Raw genomic sequence first — 18330 nt, 5'->3', positions numbered from 1 at the left:
CTTCTCCTGTTCAATTGATCTGAGATTTACCATATGAATGTAACCCCCAACAGTTCCCTGATTAACCATCTGGATGTAACACCTGGCAGTGCCCTGGTCTGGAGAAGGGATATAAACTTTGAGTTGAGAATAAATGGGGCGCTGCAGTTTTTGCCTGGGCTGCAGACCTCCCAGACCCGATGTGTTTGTCTCTCTTCTAATTTTTCCAGTCCCTGCCCCCTATTTCAGGAACCCCAATTTGCTGCCGGTAGGCCCCGGCACAGGGACTCATAGCTAGAATCCAGCTAGCCCGCTGGCATATACTGGTGACTCAAGTGGTAGAGAACGAGAGCCTGGCTAGCAAATTCAACTATGAATCTCTCTCTAAAAATTTTTTTAGGGCAGGGAGTTTGGCCTAGTGGTAGAGTGCTTGCCTAGCATGCATGAAGGCCCGAGTTATATCCTTGGTACCACATACTTAGAAAAAGCCAGAAGTGGTGCTGAGGCTCAAGTGGTAGAGTTCTAGCCTTGAGAAAAATCCAAGGATAGTGCTCAGGCCCTGAGCTTAAGCCCAAGACTGGCAAAAAAAAAAAAAAAAATGTACGTTCCATGTGTCAGCCCTTCCAGTGAAGTCTTGTCTTGTTCATATTCATGGAAATGACTGTTACTAGGGCTTGCTTTCCAGCTCCACATGTTCAAAGCCTGGCCCAAGCTGGAAGGGTCCAAGATGTGATCGCCTGATAAAAAAAAAAAAAGTATCTACCTTCGTTGTTGTCCATCAGTGGAATTCCCAATGTAGCTGTGTTATTTTACACCCCAGCGTTGCATTAGTCTGTGCCTAAGCCAGGCTTTGTGCTCTCCCTGCTGTGTGCCAGCCTCATGTTTCCCCTGGGAACTTGTCCAGGATGTCACATAATACAAGGAAGGCCATTAGGTACAAAATACTCATGTATTTATGAACTCATGACCAAATTAAATATGAAACCTGATATAAAAAGAGGTGAGTGTTATTTTTTTGACCCAGCACTGAGTCCGGGGGAGTGGGTGTCCTGGTGGTTACTGACCCCCCCCATGTCCCTCTGCCTCGACCTGCATTGGGGCAGCTACTGCTTTTGCCTCCCTGGAACCCAGAGCACCCATTCCCGGGGGGGAGGTAGAGTTCCACACCTCCTCCCTCTCCCATCTGGCTCCCCCTCAGCCCCACTGGGCTTCAGGGGTTCCCAAGGTGCAGGTTTGCTCTGCAGCTGTGGGGAAGAGGGTGGTGGGTTCCTGAGGAGATGAGCTGGCCCTGGTTTTGGGGGGAGGATGGGAAGTTTTATGGCCTCTTCTCCAGCTCCTCTCAACCTTGCTGATATCTGCTGCACTTGTTCCCTGTGAGTCTATATCTTCATCAGTGGGGCCAGGCTGCTCAGTCCTGCAAGCACCTGAGAACCCCCCGCCCCCTCAGTACTATACTCTAATTCACAACTCCCTGGAAGCCAAGACGTGTTCCCCAACTCTTCCCCCAAGGAAGGCATGGGTGCTACACTGCTCTCCTTCCCATATGGTTCTATCCCCTGTCCAGTGTCTCCTTGAAGCTTGGGCAAACTTGGTCTGCAGGGAGGCTGTCCAGTCAGCAGAGGGCAGCACACAACCATGCCCCAGCCAGACACCTGAGGACTTGGGAGGCCTTGCAGCATTCCCTGTGTAGACAGAGACCCATGTGACCTACTACCTAGTTGTTCTCCTGACAAGGATTTAACTGCAGATCTTTAAATCTTGGCACTACATGGTTGTTGCCTTTGGTTTCTGGGCTTGCTCTTCCCAGAGCAGCCAATCTGACTCTCTAGGATCCAGCCAGTCCTCATTCCCAAACTCTACGCCTCTTCTCACAGGGGGGCCTTCGGAGCTTGTCCCCACTGCTGTCTGGGGCTCCATCTCCTGTGTCTCAAATGGGTGGTAAGGTACAGAATAGGAAACAAGGAGAGGGTCAACTCCAGGCCCCATTTTTGTCCCTCAATACCTCCAAGCTCCAGTCTTGTTCTTCCAGTCACATCTTGCCTTCTCTTGCTTCCCTTTCCCTCTGTCCAGCTGTGTCCTTTTCCCTGACATCTGGTCCTTGCCCCAGGCTTCTCCGGAGGGTACATTCCACAAGCATCTGTGGAGCACACTTGGGTGGGGGGGGGGTGCAGCCTGCAGCAGGATGGCAGACATAGTCTCTCTACTCTGATCCCAGAAGCTGAGCCTCTTCCCCCACCTTGCCAACTCAGGCACCAGGAAGCTGAAGGCGGGCGTGGACCTGCCTGAGGGCCAGGCCTGCTGCAGGCTGCAGAGGTGACCAGGCCTTGGTCCTCCTCAGAGGCCTCTGCTCTCTGCTTTATAAATAGGTAAGCGATTCTAGGTCTTTTTTTCCTTCTTCTTCTTCTTCTTCTTTTTCTGGCGTTCCTTCTTTGGGGAAACAGAGGGTAGCGTGGTTTTGCGGGTGGTGATTTTGTGTTTGGTTTCCATGTGTCTGTCCTGGGGATTGGTTTTGTGTGTGTGTGTGAGTGTGGACTTGGTTGTTTTTGCTCACTCGGAAGGTGGAGGCAGGGCCTGGGTCTGCTGCTGTCAGACCCCATCCTTCGTCCTCTCCACCTCATTTCCCGACGCGGGGCAGAGCTGCTGCTCTCTGCACCAGGAGGTCACACCTCCAGGCCGGGCCTGGGGCGCCCCCAGGTCTGCGGGGCTCCCCGGGGCCTGCGCGCCCCCAGCCACTGCGCAGCCCCAGGACGCAGAGGCTCCGCCCGCGGGTCCTGTCCCCGTGGGGTGGCAGGCGGGGATGCGGGGAGCGGAGGGCGGGCCAGGGGCGGTGGAGCCTCAGACCACGGCCGAGGAGGAGGAGGAGGACGGGGAGGCCGAGCCGGCCGCCGAGGAGGACGGCGAGGAGGGGCCGTTCCAGAAGAGCCAGCGCCGCTTGGGCTGCCGTCTCAGGTGCAGGTAGTCCTCCTTCTCCCGCTCCTTCCGCGCCCGCTGGTAGTGGTCCTCCTCCTTCAGGTACCACACGGGCGGCCACCGGTGCTTCTCGAAGTACTCCTGGTTTTCTGGGGCGGAAGGCAGGGCGGCGGGTTAGGAGGGCGCAGGGCCCCGGGGAGCCCCACGGGGACGGGCGGGGGGGACCCAGCAGCCCAGCCTCGCTGGAGACAAGGCCTGGTCCTAACTCATGCCCCAGTCCCCAGCTAGACGGGAGGGTCACAGTCCAGAGCTGGGCGGGAGAAAAAGGGATGGAGATCGTGTCTGAAAGGCAAACTAAACACAGAGGTACCCAGGGCCGCTCAGTCCCCAGGACCAGAGAGAAGAGAAGGCACGCAGCCCCCCGCCCCCCAGGACCACCCTGGCTTTGTACAGTTTGCTCAGGAGCCATTCCTCACTTCCCCTGGGCTCATGGGAGCCAAGAGGGAGCAGAAGCTGTGGCTGTCACCCAGCGTCACCGGAGAGGATCAGGCCTTGCAGGCCAGCCCGGGAAAAGATCCAAATTCAAAGGACAGTTTCTACTTTGGCACCACAGGGACCATTTGTATTGAGAACGAGGCAGGTCGCCAGGCTCTGGTAACTCATGCCTGTGATCCTAGCAACTCAAGAGGCTGAGACTTGATGGGCAAAGCCAGGCTGGGCAGCAAAGTCCCAGAGACGCTCATCTCCAGTTAACCTCACAGACAGCACAGGTAGAGGTGATGATCGAGGGGTAGAGCATGAACCTGGAGTAATAAAGCTAAGGAACAGCACTCAGGTGCTAAGTTCAAGTAGGTCCAGGAAAGAAACAAAGAAAGAAGGGGACAGGGGGCAGGGTACAAAGACCCAGAAAAAAGGAAAGGGGCCACAAAGCTGGCAGAGTCCACAAGAATAGGGATGAGAGTTGGACGTTTCCAAACATTTTCAGACAGAGCAGAGCTTCTTCAGGAAGTCCAGAGGTTCAGGCTGTCCAGAGATGGCCAGACCGGAGTGAAGGCTGGCCTTAACTCTGGAAGACCTGGGAAACCATGCAAAGTACAGAACCAAGAGAAGAGTATGAATGTCCCCAGGATCCAGTAGGAAAATTCTGGGAGGGTTGTAGCAAATACAGAGAAAAGGAGAGAAAGGGCTGAGGGAACAGGAAGGGTGCAGTGCAGCCCCACAGAGGGGAGAAGGGTGGAACTGAGTTGAAGGAACCCCATGGATCCCTGGGGGCATCCCTCCCTGGCGCCCCTGCAGTCCTCTGGAGAAATTCATTATGAAGAGGAAGAATGGCACTGGACCTGGGAGGACATCTGCCCCAGGCAGGCCAAGCTGTGGACCGTGCCGGGTCTGAGGTAGGAAAATCAATTTGGTGGGTTGTGACAGCATCTAACACTGCTAAGTACTTCCCTGTACGTGTCCTGGGCCACAGTTTCAACTGGATTTATTTTCAGTGTCCTACCCACGAGTCTGAACACGCTAGCTAGCCTGACACTCCCTTTATACCTCTATAACAGAAGCCTGGAGAGGTACAGTGAGTTGCCCCAAGCCCCTAGCTGTCCACCCAGGGCTTGTCCTGGGCCCTTCTGCTTGGCTAGAGTGGCCTTGGCAGACTGTCCCCAGCCCTGAGGTCAAGTAAGGTGCCAGGATCTCTGGCAGCTTTTAGGTCTCTGGGGTTTGGCCAGCACTGTGGACCAAGCTGAGGTCCCTCCTGCAGGAGCTGGGCTCCCCAGGGACCCCTGGGGCCAGCCCAAGTGCTCACCTGGGGACATGGCCTTCATGTCTCGGGGGAACTTGCGGCACACGTTGTTGTAGTTGGTGCAGATGTGGTGGAGACACCAGTCAGCCAGCTGGTAGGCACAGTGGAACTGCAAGGGAAGGAAACACAGACTGTCTGCAGCGACGCCTGTGGCCATCTTCGGAACGACAGCTGGGCGGCGCAGGGCAGCCCAGCACTCTGGAGTCCCAAGACGTTGAGCTACTGGGAATCACTACCAAACCCTCCATGGGCTCACCCTGGCCCTGCCCATGCTGTCCGCAACTGCCAGAGCTCCACGGACACTGGGCCTCTGCCGGCCTCTGATCTTACCCCACATGGCTTCTTTCTCCTCCCATCAGTACCTAAAGCAGTTGGCGCCAAGCTGTGGGCACCTAGTCATATAAAAACTGATCCTGTGAGGTCTGCCCACAAGCCTGGCATCAGCTGTGCATTAACAAAGACCACAATACGGTGGGTGCACTCCTAAGGAGTTGGTCAGTTGATTTCAAAGGGAGAGTCTTTAGAAGACCCCAGAGAGGCAGCAACCCTGTCCCTGCCTGAGCCTGGGGTTCCCTCTTCTGCCCAACAGTGACTACGGCCTGCCCTTCACCACGGATGCCTGGCAGTTCTCTAGCTGTTTTCAGGCATGGAGGATGACAGGGTGCAGCCAGTGAGGCACCCCACTGAGCCAAGGCATTCCCTCCACACCCACCACCTCCCAGACCGCCCTTGGCTGTCTACAGAGCTGGGTGGCCTTTCTCGCCTCTGTGGGGTACCTGCGCCAGTTCCAGGAACACGAGGACGTCCCCATCAATGTCCACCATCATCTGAGTGGCTTCCATCAGCCCGGTCACTGTGTACTGCTCTGTGACACAGACAGCAGCTATCAGCTGAAGAACCCCAGGGAAGGACCACATCTCTTACACCCACAGCAGGGGCGCCCCACTCAGGCAGGGGGAGACCAGTGCAAGTTCCGACAGGCCAGGAAAGACCACAGGTGACGCAAGTCTGGCCTAAACCTTCTCAGCGGGGTAGCAGCGAAGAAGGATGCTGACCTTCTTGAGAGGATTTTTTCTTTCTTTTTCCAAACTAAATTGTTCCTACGACGTAATCTGATGTAGAGAGTCTAAGATCTCACCAGAATTAACCACTGACACAGAAGAAAGAAGGGCCTGGCCTAGCATTGCTGGCTTACACCTGTAATGCTAGCTACTCAGGAAGCTGGCACCAGAGAATCAATGTTCAAAGCCTGGGCAGATAAATCTGAGAAACTCTTTACCTTCCGTTAACTAGCAAAATGTCAGAAGCAAAAGTATGGATTGAGTGGTAAAGTGAAGTGAAAAAGCTAAGGAAGATTGGAAAGCCCCAGTAAGCCAAAAGAAAGAAAGAAAGGAAAGGAAGGAAGGAAGGAAGGAAAGAAAGAGGGAGGAGGAAGGGAGGGAAGGAGGGAAGGAGAGGGAGGGAGGGAAGGAAAGAGAAAAAGCAAGGAAAAGAAAGGAAGAGGGTCTAAAGCCATATGTTTGTTTAATAAAAACCACAAAAGGCTAAAACCTATGGAGTCTATGAGTTCCACATGGGTTTAAAACTTTTTTCTATTAATTTAAGTTTTGTAATAAATTGTGTACTGACCATGCATTTTACATTAAAATGTTTATAGTGAGGAAGTGAATAGCCTTGGTTCAGAATTTGAATTAGGAATGCCAGTATAAACTCACAGGGCACTCTGATCTTTCAAAAGATGAATGCATTTCTCAGCTCCCTCCACAGAAAAGAGCAGGAGCGATGAGAGCTCCCAGGACACACTGCCACTTCCAGCTCTGAGAAAGCGGGACTTGGAGAAGTGGAGAACTCCAGGTGTGGTGCAGGAAATGTACCAGCGGAAACTGGAGCATCTCATAATCCCAGCTAATCAGGAGGCCCTAAGAGCCTGGAGCCATGTCAAAGAGAATCTTCCAGGCTAAAAGTACAGTATTGGGCTTTAATAAGGACCACTATGATGTATCGAAACCAATCAAGTATATTCAAAGCTAAAAACTGATAACAAAAATACTTTTAAAATATATAGAGGGCTGGGAGTTTGGCCTAGTGGTAAAGTGCTTGCCTAGCATGCACAAAGACCTAGGTTCGATTCCTTGGTACCACATACATGGAAAAAAGCCAGAAGTGGTGCTGAGGCTCAAATGGTAGAGCTCTAGCCTTGAGAAAGTCCAAGGACAGTGCTCAGGCCCTGAGCTCAAGCCCAGGACTGGCAAAAAAAATACATACATATATATATATTATTTGGTTGGTCACCCTTGAAGGTGATAGGAAACAAATGATTTTTTTCAAAAGTTGGTAAATAAAAAGAAAAAATCGGCACCTACACCAAACCATTCCACTTGATAACCAAATAGTAGGTGAGGGAAGTTTCTCTAGGAATAAAGGATGAATTGTAGCACCCAATAAGGTGACAGACCAGGCAATGATACTGGATGGCTGCTAATATCAGAAGGAAGAAAGTACACAGTACACAGCTCTGAAGAGCTTTATACAGAGCACTGTGCATCTGGTCCTATCTCTTGGTCCAGTTACTCGTTTATAGGAAATATGGGCAGAAGGCTATGTTGAACTATACCATTAAAAAAAATGCAATAGGCAAATCCACATCATGGAGAACTCTACAGGAGTAAAAGATCCACGTCTGCCTTCATTTTTAACAAAACAGTTCAAGCAAGATTGTTTCCTAAGGTACTCATTGGTTATAACTGTAAAAGAGGAACAGATGTGAATCTACAGAAAGGAAAAGGCAGTGGAGGTTCTGATGGAGAGAAGAGTTTGTAAAGGAGAAGGGCATTGGAAACTTCTGGAGTGGCTGAGTAGGTCACAGCTTCTGACCTTCTGTTTTTTTCTCAGTCCTAGGGCTTGAACTCAGGGCCTGGGTGCTATCCTTGAGCTTCTTCATTAAAGCCTAGTGCTCTACCATTTGGACCACAGTTCCACTGCCAGTTTTTCTGGTGGTTCACTGGACATAAGAATCTCATGGACTTTCCTGCCCAGTCTGGCTCTGAACAAGATCCTAAGATCTCAGCCTCCTGAGTAGCTGGGGTGACAGCTGTGAGCCACTGGCACCCAATGACCTCCATAGGGTTTTTTTTGGGGGGGGAGTTCCAGTCCTGGGATTGAACTCAGAGCCTGAGCACTGTCCTTTCTCAAGAGTACTGACTGCACTTTCTCAAGGCTAGAGCTCTACCACTTGAGCCTTAGCACCACTTCCTGCTTTTTTCCATGTATGTGGTACCGAGGAATCAAACCCCGGTCTTCGTGCATGCTAGGCAAGCACTCTACCACTAGGCCAAACTCCTGGCCCCACCTCCATAGATCTTTAACCTTCATACTTGCTTTGTAGTGTGTACGGACTATCTCTGGGAAAGTTATTTAGCATTCTTTTCCATAAGGCTTTCTAGGCAGCAGTGTGGTCAAGCCACCTTCATGGCTGCCATGAAGAAATGTCCTACGAGGACTTCTTCCACTTGCTTCCAACTGCCTATTCCAATGAAATCAACCTACTGAGATTCTATCATGGGATTGGATTGTCCTGGGATTGGCGACAGTCTTTTTTGTTTTGAAAGATTTTATTAACACTGATTTTTACATCATATTTCAAATGTCATGTTTAACAAACAAGTATTCAAGAAGGGAATCTCCATATGCAATCACTGGCACATAGATTTTAGGACATAATTAAAATCAAGCTGAGGGTTTGTATGTTATAGATGCATATCAATCTTTCTAATATAACGTTATGTGGTAACAATCTTTTTTACATAGAATTACTTCCTCTAAGAAGTTGAAACTTTATGTGCTCTGGGGGAACCGTTTTTCCTAGCAGCAAAGAATGATGCACAGTCATTGCATCCACTTCCTATGCCAAAGCTCCTATAGCCACAATTTGGGGCCCCTGGAGCCCACTGTAGTCTTAGCTTTTAACATGCTGGTTCTGACTGAGGATATTTGCAATCTTCCTATAAATGGCCTTGAAATTTATTTATTTAGTTTAGTTTTTTTTTTTTTTTGGTCCATTGTGGGCTTGAACTCTGGGCCTGGGTGCTGTCCCTGAGCTCTTCAGCTCAAGGCTACTGCCTTTACCACTTGAGCCACAGTGCCATTTCTGGTTTTCTGGTGGTTAATTGGACATAAGAGGCTCATGGACTTTAGTGCCTGGGCTGGCTTTGAACCAGGCATGAGCCACCATGTCTGGCTGAAATTCTATTCTCTCATGTCTATGTCTCAGTCTTGATCATTTTCCCAGGACCCCAGTGCTCTGACATAGGCTTTTGTCTGAACTCTTAACACAATATCTGAGGATCTTCTCTGTGCCCCCCCCTCCCCACCCCAACCTGGCCCCTGCTCTCAGTATCACCACTGCTGTCAATGTCAACAACATCAACCATTGTCTGCCGGGGTCATTGGCCCCAGTCTTCCTTCATGGCCAAGCACTAAGCTTCAGGTCACATGGCCTCTGCCTGGATTTCTCTCTATTCCAAGGGGTTTCTGGGATTGGCTTATGTAAAAGCTGAGCGCTTGCTCTTACAATCTTTTCAAAAAACAACGTGGCCTAACTGTATTTGTTTTATGTTTCTGGAAGAAGGAAGAGAAGATAAGAGCACAAGTAGAGAAAAGGAAAACAAGGAAAAAGAGGAGGAGGAAGAGATGGACAAGAGATGGAAGACCCAGAGGGTAGAAACACAGAATTATGTTGTTTCTAACTGACTCAGCCTGCTTGAGACGGAAATGAATCCTGAGATCTACCAAACACATTCCTCACAGTCCTCTCTCATCTATGCTTCCATCAAAAACTCAATTCCCATCAGATCTCATTCTAGGAGAGCTTCTTCCCATGGTACTCTAGCCTGTGCCCAGGAGGACAGAGAGGACAGAAGACCTGTGATCACTCCCCAGGGCCTTCCTGATCTTTCTCCAGGGAGGTGCCTGAGCACTGGAGTTAGTTACCTGTGAGGGCAACCAAGTGGGGCAGGCAGAGGCGGTTGGCCAAGATGATGAGCTTCATGTCATCCAGGTCGGGGCTGGCGGTGAACATGCCAGTGTACAGGTACTCTAGCACGGCCCTCATGCAGCTCTTGCTGGTATAGGGGAACACCACCTGGAGTGGAAAGAAGAGGGCAGGTGGCACTGAGGCCTAGCAAAGGTCCAGAGAAGCTGAAAAGGCCTTATCCACACAGCTGATCTCTAGATCTCAACCCTGTCTGTACCTGTATCTGCACCTCTGTAGGAGACAGCCCCCCCCCCCCCAAATCCTGGCCCCTTCACCGCAACAATTGGCACTGACTCTCTTTTGAAGAGACCTGGATACTTCCTGAATGGCATCTGAAGCTACAGGATGCTCCAAGGGGTTATTTCAGTCAAGTACACAGCCAGCTCCGCTGTGCCTGCAAGGGAGCCACCAAAATGAGATAGAGAATGAGCAAAGGGAACAGCAGCTGGCTGCTCAGAGAGGCTGCTTTGAGCCTTTGGGATCTCTTCAGTGCAGAACTGCCACACACAAAAAACTGCTTTCTCATTACATGCAATTCTCACGAGATTTGCTGGGAATTAGCTGGCGCTTTTAAGCTCCAGAGCGGCTGGCCTCTGGGCCTTTTTGGAGAATTCTGGTCTCGTACTGTAGATCCACATCCTGCAGAGACCCACCCCAATGCTGCCACCCATAAGCGCTTCCCAGAAATCACTGGGAGGGAGCTCACATTCTAGAGTACGGGAAGCCAGCCTGGCGAGTACTTACTAAGGCTGGCACTTAGGGGGAGCACTTGGCAGAAGTCAACAACCTCATCCCCACACTCAAAAGCAATTACAGGCCATCTGGGAACACTGTGTGGAGATGCTCAGAACTTTCTGCATCGATGCAAAGTAGAACCTAGTTAACTACAAGGGGGAGTGATGAGCAGTTGAGGCTCCCAGACTCAGCGATGAGTCTGTGGCCTGGGCTACTCTGCTGTCTAGAAGGATGGAAAAGAGAGAGCGCATGCGGGAGAAACGTTTCTAAGAACAGACAAATAGGAAGAGTCCGAGTCTGTGCTTCCAGTCTAGGAGCCTGAGAAAGTGGAAGGTAAAGGAGAAGGGCGGGTGAACTGGAGCCCGGACTAAAGGGAAAACTGATAGAATCCAGCCTGCTGGCTCCCTGACATCTAGACCCTGCTGGCCTTCAGCACCACTTAAGCCACAGCACCCCTTCCAGCTTCTCTATGTATGTGGTACCGAGGAATTGAACCCTGGTCTTTGTGCATACTAAGCAATCTACCACTAGGCCAAACTCCCAGCCCCCAGACTTCTTCTTCTAGGCTTGCCTGCAAATGACAAATTGAGTTGCCCTTCAGTGACCTTTGCACACACAGACCAACCAATCTAGAGCCAATGGCCTCCTTGACTGCTCTCACCTCTCCCCCAGGTCATTATTTCCCTGACCTAATCGCCCCAGAGCCAAGTGCCAGACACCCAGGCCAGTTACTCCAGTCCTCAGAGATTATCTAAGCCAGCCATCCTAAACCAGCTTACCCAACCTCACCTGCCCTCTCCCACAGAAACTGTCAGCGTCCAGGCCAACCCTCGTGTTTCCTTGTGTGGCCCCTCATGTATGCATCTCACCTAGGGCTTGAACTCAGGGCTTGGGGACCATCCCTTAACTTTTTTGCTCAAGGCTAGCACTCTACCACTTGAGCCACAGCTCTGTTTCTGGCTTTCAGGTGTTTAATTGGTGATAAGAGTCTGACAGACTTTCCAGCCCAGGCTGGCTTTGAACTGTGATCCTCAGATCTCAGCCTCCTGAGTAAGCTAGGCTTACAGGCATGAGCCATCAACGCTCAGTCTGGCCTGCTTTTCAATAGCAGTCATATGCTGATTTGTCACCACAGCCCATAATAATAAAACCTACCTTTAAGGACACTGGTGAGTTTGGTTTGGAACCCCTGACTTACTTCTAGCTGTTTCATGTGTCTCAGGGAGGCCACAAGGTACAATGTAAAGAGCCAAAAAGTCAGCAATCTGAGCTCCAACCCTAACCCCTTTCCCATTTAGATAATTTCCGTGTCTCCATTTCCTAAATACAACATGGGAATGGAACCATGTGTATAAGGTCAGGGTGTGGACTAAATTATGTGTGATATAATCCCCTTTCCTGGAATGTGGTAAAATTCTTGGCTACAGGCAGTATCCCTTCACTCCCAAAGTCAAAGCTGAAAACAGGCCTATCACTGATGGTGCCTTGGAGGCCCTGGGCATAGAAACCTCTTCTGCTCCCACTTCCCATGCCCAGAGAGGCAGTTCTCACCTCCCTGGTGGAACTCTCCACGAATGGACCCCCAAACATGGCGGCCATCCAGTCACAGCTGGAAATCAACAGGGGCTTGTGAGCGCTGATGGTACCATCGTCCAGGATGAAGGTCACATCTGGCCAGGGGAAAAGAAGCATCATGTGAGAAAACAGCGGATGTGTGGGACAAGCAGCCTGGAGGTGGTCACTAAGCCCCCACTACCCAACTCCTTTGGAAGCCACGCGACATGAGCGTTAGATGTCCAGTCTCTCAGATTCAAGAGCAGGGTGGCCACGTACATCACCAGAAGACCAAGAGCTGAGCCCAGGAGCCGGGAATGCTACCAGGACCAACCCAGCTCCCTCCGAAAGCCACCTGGAAAGAAGCCCCCACCCTCTAAGCATGCCTGTACCTGAGAAGGTGCCTTTGGCCAAGCACTCCTTGACGCGATTGGTCCGGCGGACGTGGAAGGCCTTGGTGATCTCCTGGTTCATGAAGGCCTCGTTGTTGAGAATGTTGGCCACCATCATGCGCAGATCGAAGACCTCCAGCAGCTCGGCGATGTGGGCAATGTGCATGAGGTCCCGCTCGTTCTCACCCAGCTCTCCTGTGTACAGGTACTTGAGAACAGCCCGGAAGGGCCCAGGCTGGATGGAGTTGTCCATCTTCACTACCACCATCAGCCGAGATTTGAAGGTCAGAGGGTCTTCTGCCATCTCTTCCTGGATGCTCACAAAAGCTCGGCTCCAGGAAGACAGCACACGACCCCTGCCTGGCAGGTACCCTGTGCCATTGCCCCGTAAGATGCCATCACTGGTGGAGGCCCGGAGGCCAGCAGGACCGGAGCCCCCAGCCTCGTCCACGCTCTCACATACATCAAAGCTGGCTGCCCGTAACAGGAAGTCCCGCCCATGATGGTGGTGGTGATGGTGGTGGTGTTGATCAGGGTGGCCCCGGTGGTCCTCAGGGCGGGGTCCTCCTGGCCCTGAGGGGCCTCCCAGCTCCCCCTCACTTAGGTCCATGAGGAACAGGTCATAGAACTTGGAGGAGGAGGTGGAGAGGTAGATCTTGTGCGCAAAGATGCGCACCCGCTCCTGCAGCACCAGGATGACGTCCGCACACAGCGGGTCCTCCAGGAGGTGGGCGGGGCACTCCTCACTGCTGGACGGGGGATCGGGCACCACGATGATGGGAGGCGGTGGCTTGGGGGGCAGGAAAGGAGCCTGCAGCAGAGGCCGCTGCACATTGCGGAGATGAGACTTCCAGAACTGCAGGTGGCGGCGGGAGATGAGGGCAGCCCTGATGGCGTTGTCAAAGACGTCCTTGATGCCAAACTGGGCCACCACGCTCGTCTCGTAGTAAGGGATGCCCAGCTCCTTGGCCACCTCCCGGCCCTTCTCTGGGGGAAGGATCTCATTGGGCTTGATGGGCCTGGCGAATTTGAGAGAGGAAACGTGCCTGGGTAGTGGGGGGAGCTGCCCATTGTTTCCCACACAGGAATGTCTCTGTTCACAAGCGATGTCATTGGACCCCCTTCTGCCCTGCCTTTTCCCCTCTGCCTGACAAATTCCTATAAGGTCTTTCAGGAAGGCTTCCTTATCTATGCCAGACCCCATTGGCCTCCCCATGGATAAATTTATGAAAGCCATGGATTGAATAAAGCAGTAATAGCAGTGCCTTTTTCTCTATATGTTTGCACTTGAATGAAATAAGCATGCAATGGGATTTAACCTGGTCGTGTACAGCAATCCCTCAGAATCCAAGAGGGGTTCGTTCCAAGACCCCCCTCATACCAAACCCCATGGAAGCTCAAGCCCCTTAAATAAAATGTCCTATTGTTACACAGAATGTATGGACAACTTCCTCCTCATTGTTAGCCTCATCTCTAGACTGCCTATCATACCTGATACAATGTGATACTATGTCAATGGTTGTTACATTATCTTGTTAGGAAAAAAAAAAACGGCAAGAGGGAAAGTCTGTATGCATTCACTGCAGATGGAATTTTTAAAGGGGTATCTTCCATTTGCACTTGGTTGAATCCAGAAGTAGAAGCTACAGAACCAAATAGCCAACTGTCTGTCTTCAACAGAAGGATGATCTTTTTCATGTGAATACCTCCTTCTCCTCCCCGTCTTTCCTCCACAGTGTTTAGCACAGTACTGTTCACACAGAAGGCATACAGTCAATACATGGAGGGATGACTCAATGAATGAATAAATGGCACACCTGTCGGTGCTGATGTGAGCATGCATCAAATAGAGAGAGAGGTAAGGCTTGGTGGCAGTTGCTCAGGGCTGCACAGGAAACCATGGTGCTAAGCTATCCCCAGGTGCCCCGGGCCCTCTCTCCAGGCAGTGGCACCCTTACCTAGCCAAGGGCCTCCGGGCCCTGTTGACAGCCTCCAGGTCAGCATAGCGCAGGTCCAGCTGGCAGCCCACCAGGATGACAGGTGCTCGGGGACAGAAGTGCTTGATTTCTGGGTACCACATGGTCTTAACATGGTGGAGGGAATTGGGGTTGGCAATGGAGAAACACAGAACCACCACATCCGATCTAGGAGGGTGACAGAGAGAGGTTATAGGCAGAGCAAGTTGGCAGATTACCTGCACCCTGGAACAAAGGAAATAAGCATGCCTGCTCCACACCTCACACAAGGCATAAGAACAGTACCTCTATCTGTTATAGCATTTCAGAACGAAAAGGCTCCTGGCCTCACAACTAGCTTAAGACTTTAGAAGTGACCATGTTTACCATCTTCCAGTGAGAAAATCATCTAAGAGCTGGTAGGTGGCAGAGCTGAGACACAAATCAGGGCTCTGGACTCCCAAGCTGAGGGGGCCCTCACCACCTGGAGTGTCGGCCATGTTGTCGGCCTGGGCATTGTCCAGCTCAAGGCTCCTTAGCTCAAGCCTACCGCCCTATGCTTGAGCCAACTTCCTGTTTTCTAGAGGTTAATTGGAGATAAGAGTCTCGGGTCCTTTTGTGCCTGGGCTGGCTTTGAACCTTGATCCTCAGATCCCAGCCTCCTGAGTAGCCAGGATTATAGGCGTGAGGCCTGGCTGACTCGCTGTTTTATCTCTACTCCTTCCTCTGGCTTCAGCTGCATGGAGTTGCCCCATTCCTGGGAAAAGCAGGGAAAAATCCACTCCTCCCATGGCTGCCCGTATCCAAGGCCTTTCCTACCTTCCATAAGCAAAGCGGCGGTCTTTGTGGTGGTCTCCAAAGGTGTCCCAGAGACGCAGGGAGACACTGACGTCATCTACCACATCTCGGGAGCGTTCCAGTACCTGAGGGGAAGGGGAAAGAGAGGTAACAGTTCTGAGGGAGGGTGTCCGCTCACCCCTGAGGATCCAGGGTAGCTCCGGGGATGGAGGGACAGGACTGGTATGTCTTATTGTGTGTTATTCCACCCCATGAAATCTCTGGAGAACCAGTAACAAGACATCTGACAAGCTGAGTGGAAGCAGAAGGTACCATAAGGGGGAGACTGCTTCTGGTATAGAAGAGATTTCTTCAGAAGCCCACCCTTGCTCCCAGCTTTTTTTGCTTCATTTATTTATGAGCCTCTGAGCTCTTGCTATTAGATCTCTCCTTAGTTCTTACCCCTTTCTCAATCCTGGTCCTGCCCCCACCTCCTTCATACCATTACTTAGGGCTATGACTGCACAAAGATGCACTGTCCATGCAAAGCTGGGGTCCCAGGAGCTAGCTCACTGAAATCACACATGATCAGAGATAACTCTCTAAGGGTGGGCTCCCTATCCCTAGGGGGCTCCCTTGAGCTCTGCAGACCTCCCCTCCCCCCCCAAAAAAAAGCCCAGGCAAAGGAAGAAGTCCCATAGGTGTGAACCCCCAGCCAAGTGTCCTTGCAAGCCTTACCTCCTGGCACACACGGTACTGGTCGATGGCCCACACTGTGGGCACATGGGTGGCGAGCAGCTGGTATTGGGTGAGGGTGGCATTGCAGGCCCGGGCACAGATGAGCCTGGTCTTGCCCACTGCGTTGTCCCCCACCACCACGCACTTGATGGTCTCTACGTTTGGTCTTTCATAATCCATGTCAGAATCCATTAATTGGGACCTGAGTGGCAGGAAGGAGGCAGTCAGGACAGCTTAGCGTGCTTGCCATGGCGGACCAGCCCTGGAGTAGACAGCCCTTCCCAGCCCAGGCTGTGGTCTCATCCGAGCATTCGTTTTGCCAGGAGGAGAGAGAAGTGGGCCACTTTGGGGGCAGAAGCTCTGCAGGGACCCCCATGAGCCACTCAGATGAGGCAACGGGCAGGGCCACCAGGTAACTTGCATATCTCCCTTCAGCCCCTCCATCCTCCCCTGGGCTTCTCAGTGGAGGGCTTGGGAGAGATCCCAAGGCAGGGCCTACCCTGGGCCTGTCCCATCCCCACACTCTGAGGGGGGGGGCTCAGCCTGAGAGCTCGCTCCTGCTCCCTGCTCCTCCTAGGGGCCGTGGCAACAGCAGAACAAACAGCTGACTGCAGCAGAGTTAGGGCCAGGTCTCCACCCCTTCCCAGCATGCCCCAAGGCAGGGCCACTTGAAAATTTAATGGACTTGTCAGGGTGGGTGGCAGTTCTCCCAGACTCACTTCTTTCCCCCTAGTCCTCTCAAGTGGTGAATTTCCAAGCCCCAGGCTGCTCACGCTCATCCTCTACCCTCAAGCCCCCTTCATGGGATGGGGGAGGGAGGCTAGGTTCCCCTGACCAACCGCTGAGCCTTCCCTCCTCTACTCGCATTCTGGCACATTGTCCACATGCCTCACTCTGCTGAAAGCCCACTTTGAGATGTGGGGAGAGAGAGACACAGGCTGTGACCATACACTCCATGGGGGTCTACCCACTGATCCACTGGTGCAGAGAGGGGGGTGGGGGAGGAGATCTGCCTCCTTAGAACCTCTCATTCCTAACAAAAGAGAATGCTCACTCACGCCCTCCTGGGAGAAGCTGGCTCTATTATTTATGTGAGAACTGGTTGCAGAAGGTGAAAGCTTCTGCCTGAATTTCTGCCTCAGTTTCCTCTGATGCTGGGCACAGAGGAAACAGCTTGTCCACCGCCAGAGAAGGATGGCTCAAATGAATATACAGAAGGGTGTTTTACAGTCAAAAACAAAATGTCATGGCAGTGTTTAAAAAGCCGTTACCAGAAGGCCCTGGGCTTGAGGGTGCTTTGGCTGGCAGCCTCCTCGTTGGCCTGCACTCTTCTGGAAGGGTTAAGGGAGGGAGCAGGGGCAGAGCGGGTCATCATCAGCCTGGGGTTGGGGCGGGGGGGGGGGGGGGCAGGGGAGAGGGCTAGGACAACACGGCATAAAGCATCCCAGACTGGCAGGCTGGGTGCAGAGCTGTCCTGGAGTCTACCCTGCTGCTGAGCTAGGCCACCACCAGCAGCAGAGCTGCTCCATTCCTGCTGGGCTGTCACTGGATGCCAGCATGCAGGAATGCACAACTGAAATATCTAAGTAACGGTGGCAATTGGAATTTATTTGCATGAGTGGCAACCTAAGCAAAAAAAAATAAATGCAGCAAGGACTTTTCAATGAGAAGGCTTCCTCCTCTTCCTTGGGATCTTACAGGATCTGGACTCTTCAGCTGTAAGGGGTCTCCTGCCCCAGGTCTTTGGACAATGAACTTATCACCCCCAGCTCCTCCTGGTCCTTCCTACCAGACAACTCTTCTAACCACCAGCTTCCAGGGCCCTCTTCTCTCTTTTGATCAGAGTACTAGGAACTCTGTTTCTATGGTTTCTGTTCTCAACTCAAGCTCTAGGAGATGTGGGTACCAGAGGAGTTATCTGGGTGTGTTTAATCAAATAAATAACAACAAACTCCACAAAAAATAGATTTCCCCACTTCTATGTACAGGCACACCTCTATGTGCACCCATAAAATAAAGACAGAAACGTTCCTTTCTTGGGTGTCTGATGTAGGTGTGTGGGGCAGAGAGGAGAGGAGGGACTTCACTTTTTGAATCCAAAAGCATCTTGTCTTGAGAGTGAGATGAAACCAGGACACCAGCAGAACAACTAAGCTCAGCACTTGAACATTAGTACACCCCTGAATGCCCCGTTATGTCACCTCCAGCCAACCAATGAGTTAGGAAGTGATAAACACAGAACCATGAGTTTAGGATACCAGACTGGCTGGCATGGTACCTCTTCTCCTATGTGTCCTTTGCCTCCAGAGCTCAAAAATTATCCTTGCTCATTCCACCCAACTGAGTGGTACATTCCATTTCCTAACCAGGAAAGGGCGAATCACTCCTAAGGCTTCAACTCAGGGCCTGAGCACTGTCCTTGGCTTTCTCAAGGCTAGAACTCTACCACTTGATCCACAT

The 18330-nt window shown here is 51.8% G+C and overlaps 1 protein-coding gene across 1 annotated transcript; it reads right to left on the bottom strand.

Annotated features, from left to right (window-relative positions):
* Window positions 1–14: 14 nt before the first annotated feature.
* Rhobtb2 (Rho related BTB domain containing 2) lies at window positions 15–16066 on the bottom strand. The gene is made up of 9 exons (XM_090354321.1): window positions 15871–16066; window positions 15175–15278; window positions 14359–14544; window positions 12401–13419; window positions 12006–12124; window positions 9677–9827; window positions 5464–5552; window positions 4691–4796; window positions 15–3038 (listed from the first exon to the last, which is right to left on the bottom strand). The coding sequence occupies exons 1-9, from the start codon at window positions 16060–16062 to the stop codon at window positions 2815–2817; spliced, it is 2190 nt and encodes a 729-aa protein (XP_090210447.1). The 5' UTR covers window positions 16063–16066; the 3' UTR covers window positions 15–2814.
* Between the last annotated feature and the right edge of the window lie 2264 nt (window positions 16067–18330).

Source organism: Megascapheus bottae, chromosome 20 (assembly GCF_031878675.1).
Source record: "Megascapheus bottae isolate mThoBot1 chromosome 20, mThoBot2.hap1, whole genome shotgun sequence".
Lineage (NCBI taxonomy): Eukaryota > Metazoa > Chordata > Mammalia > Rodentia > Geomyidae > Megascapheus > Megascapheus bottae.
This window is presented reverse-complemented; position numbering and strand designations above follow the sequence as displayed.

Bases quoted from the DNA above. Each gene is read 5' to 3' on its own strand.
- Rhobtb2 (XM_090354321.1), bottom strand. From the start codon at position 16,062: ATGGATTCTGACATGGATTATGAAAGACCAAACGTAGAGACCATCAAG. The intron at 15,279-15,870 runs GTAAGGCTTGCA...CCTTCCCCTCAG, and splicing joins AGTACCGTGTGTGCCAGGAG to GTACTGGAACGCTCCCGAGA. The intron at 13,420-14,358 runs GTAAGGGTGCCA...CAAATTCGCCAG, and splicing joins GCCCGGAGGCCCTTGGCTAG to GCCCATCAAGCCCAATGAGA.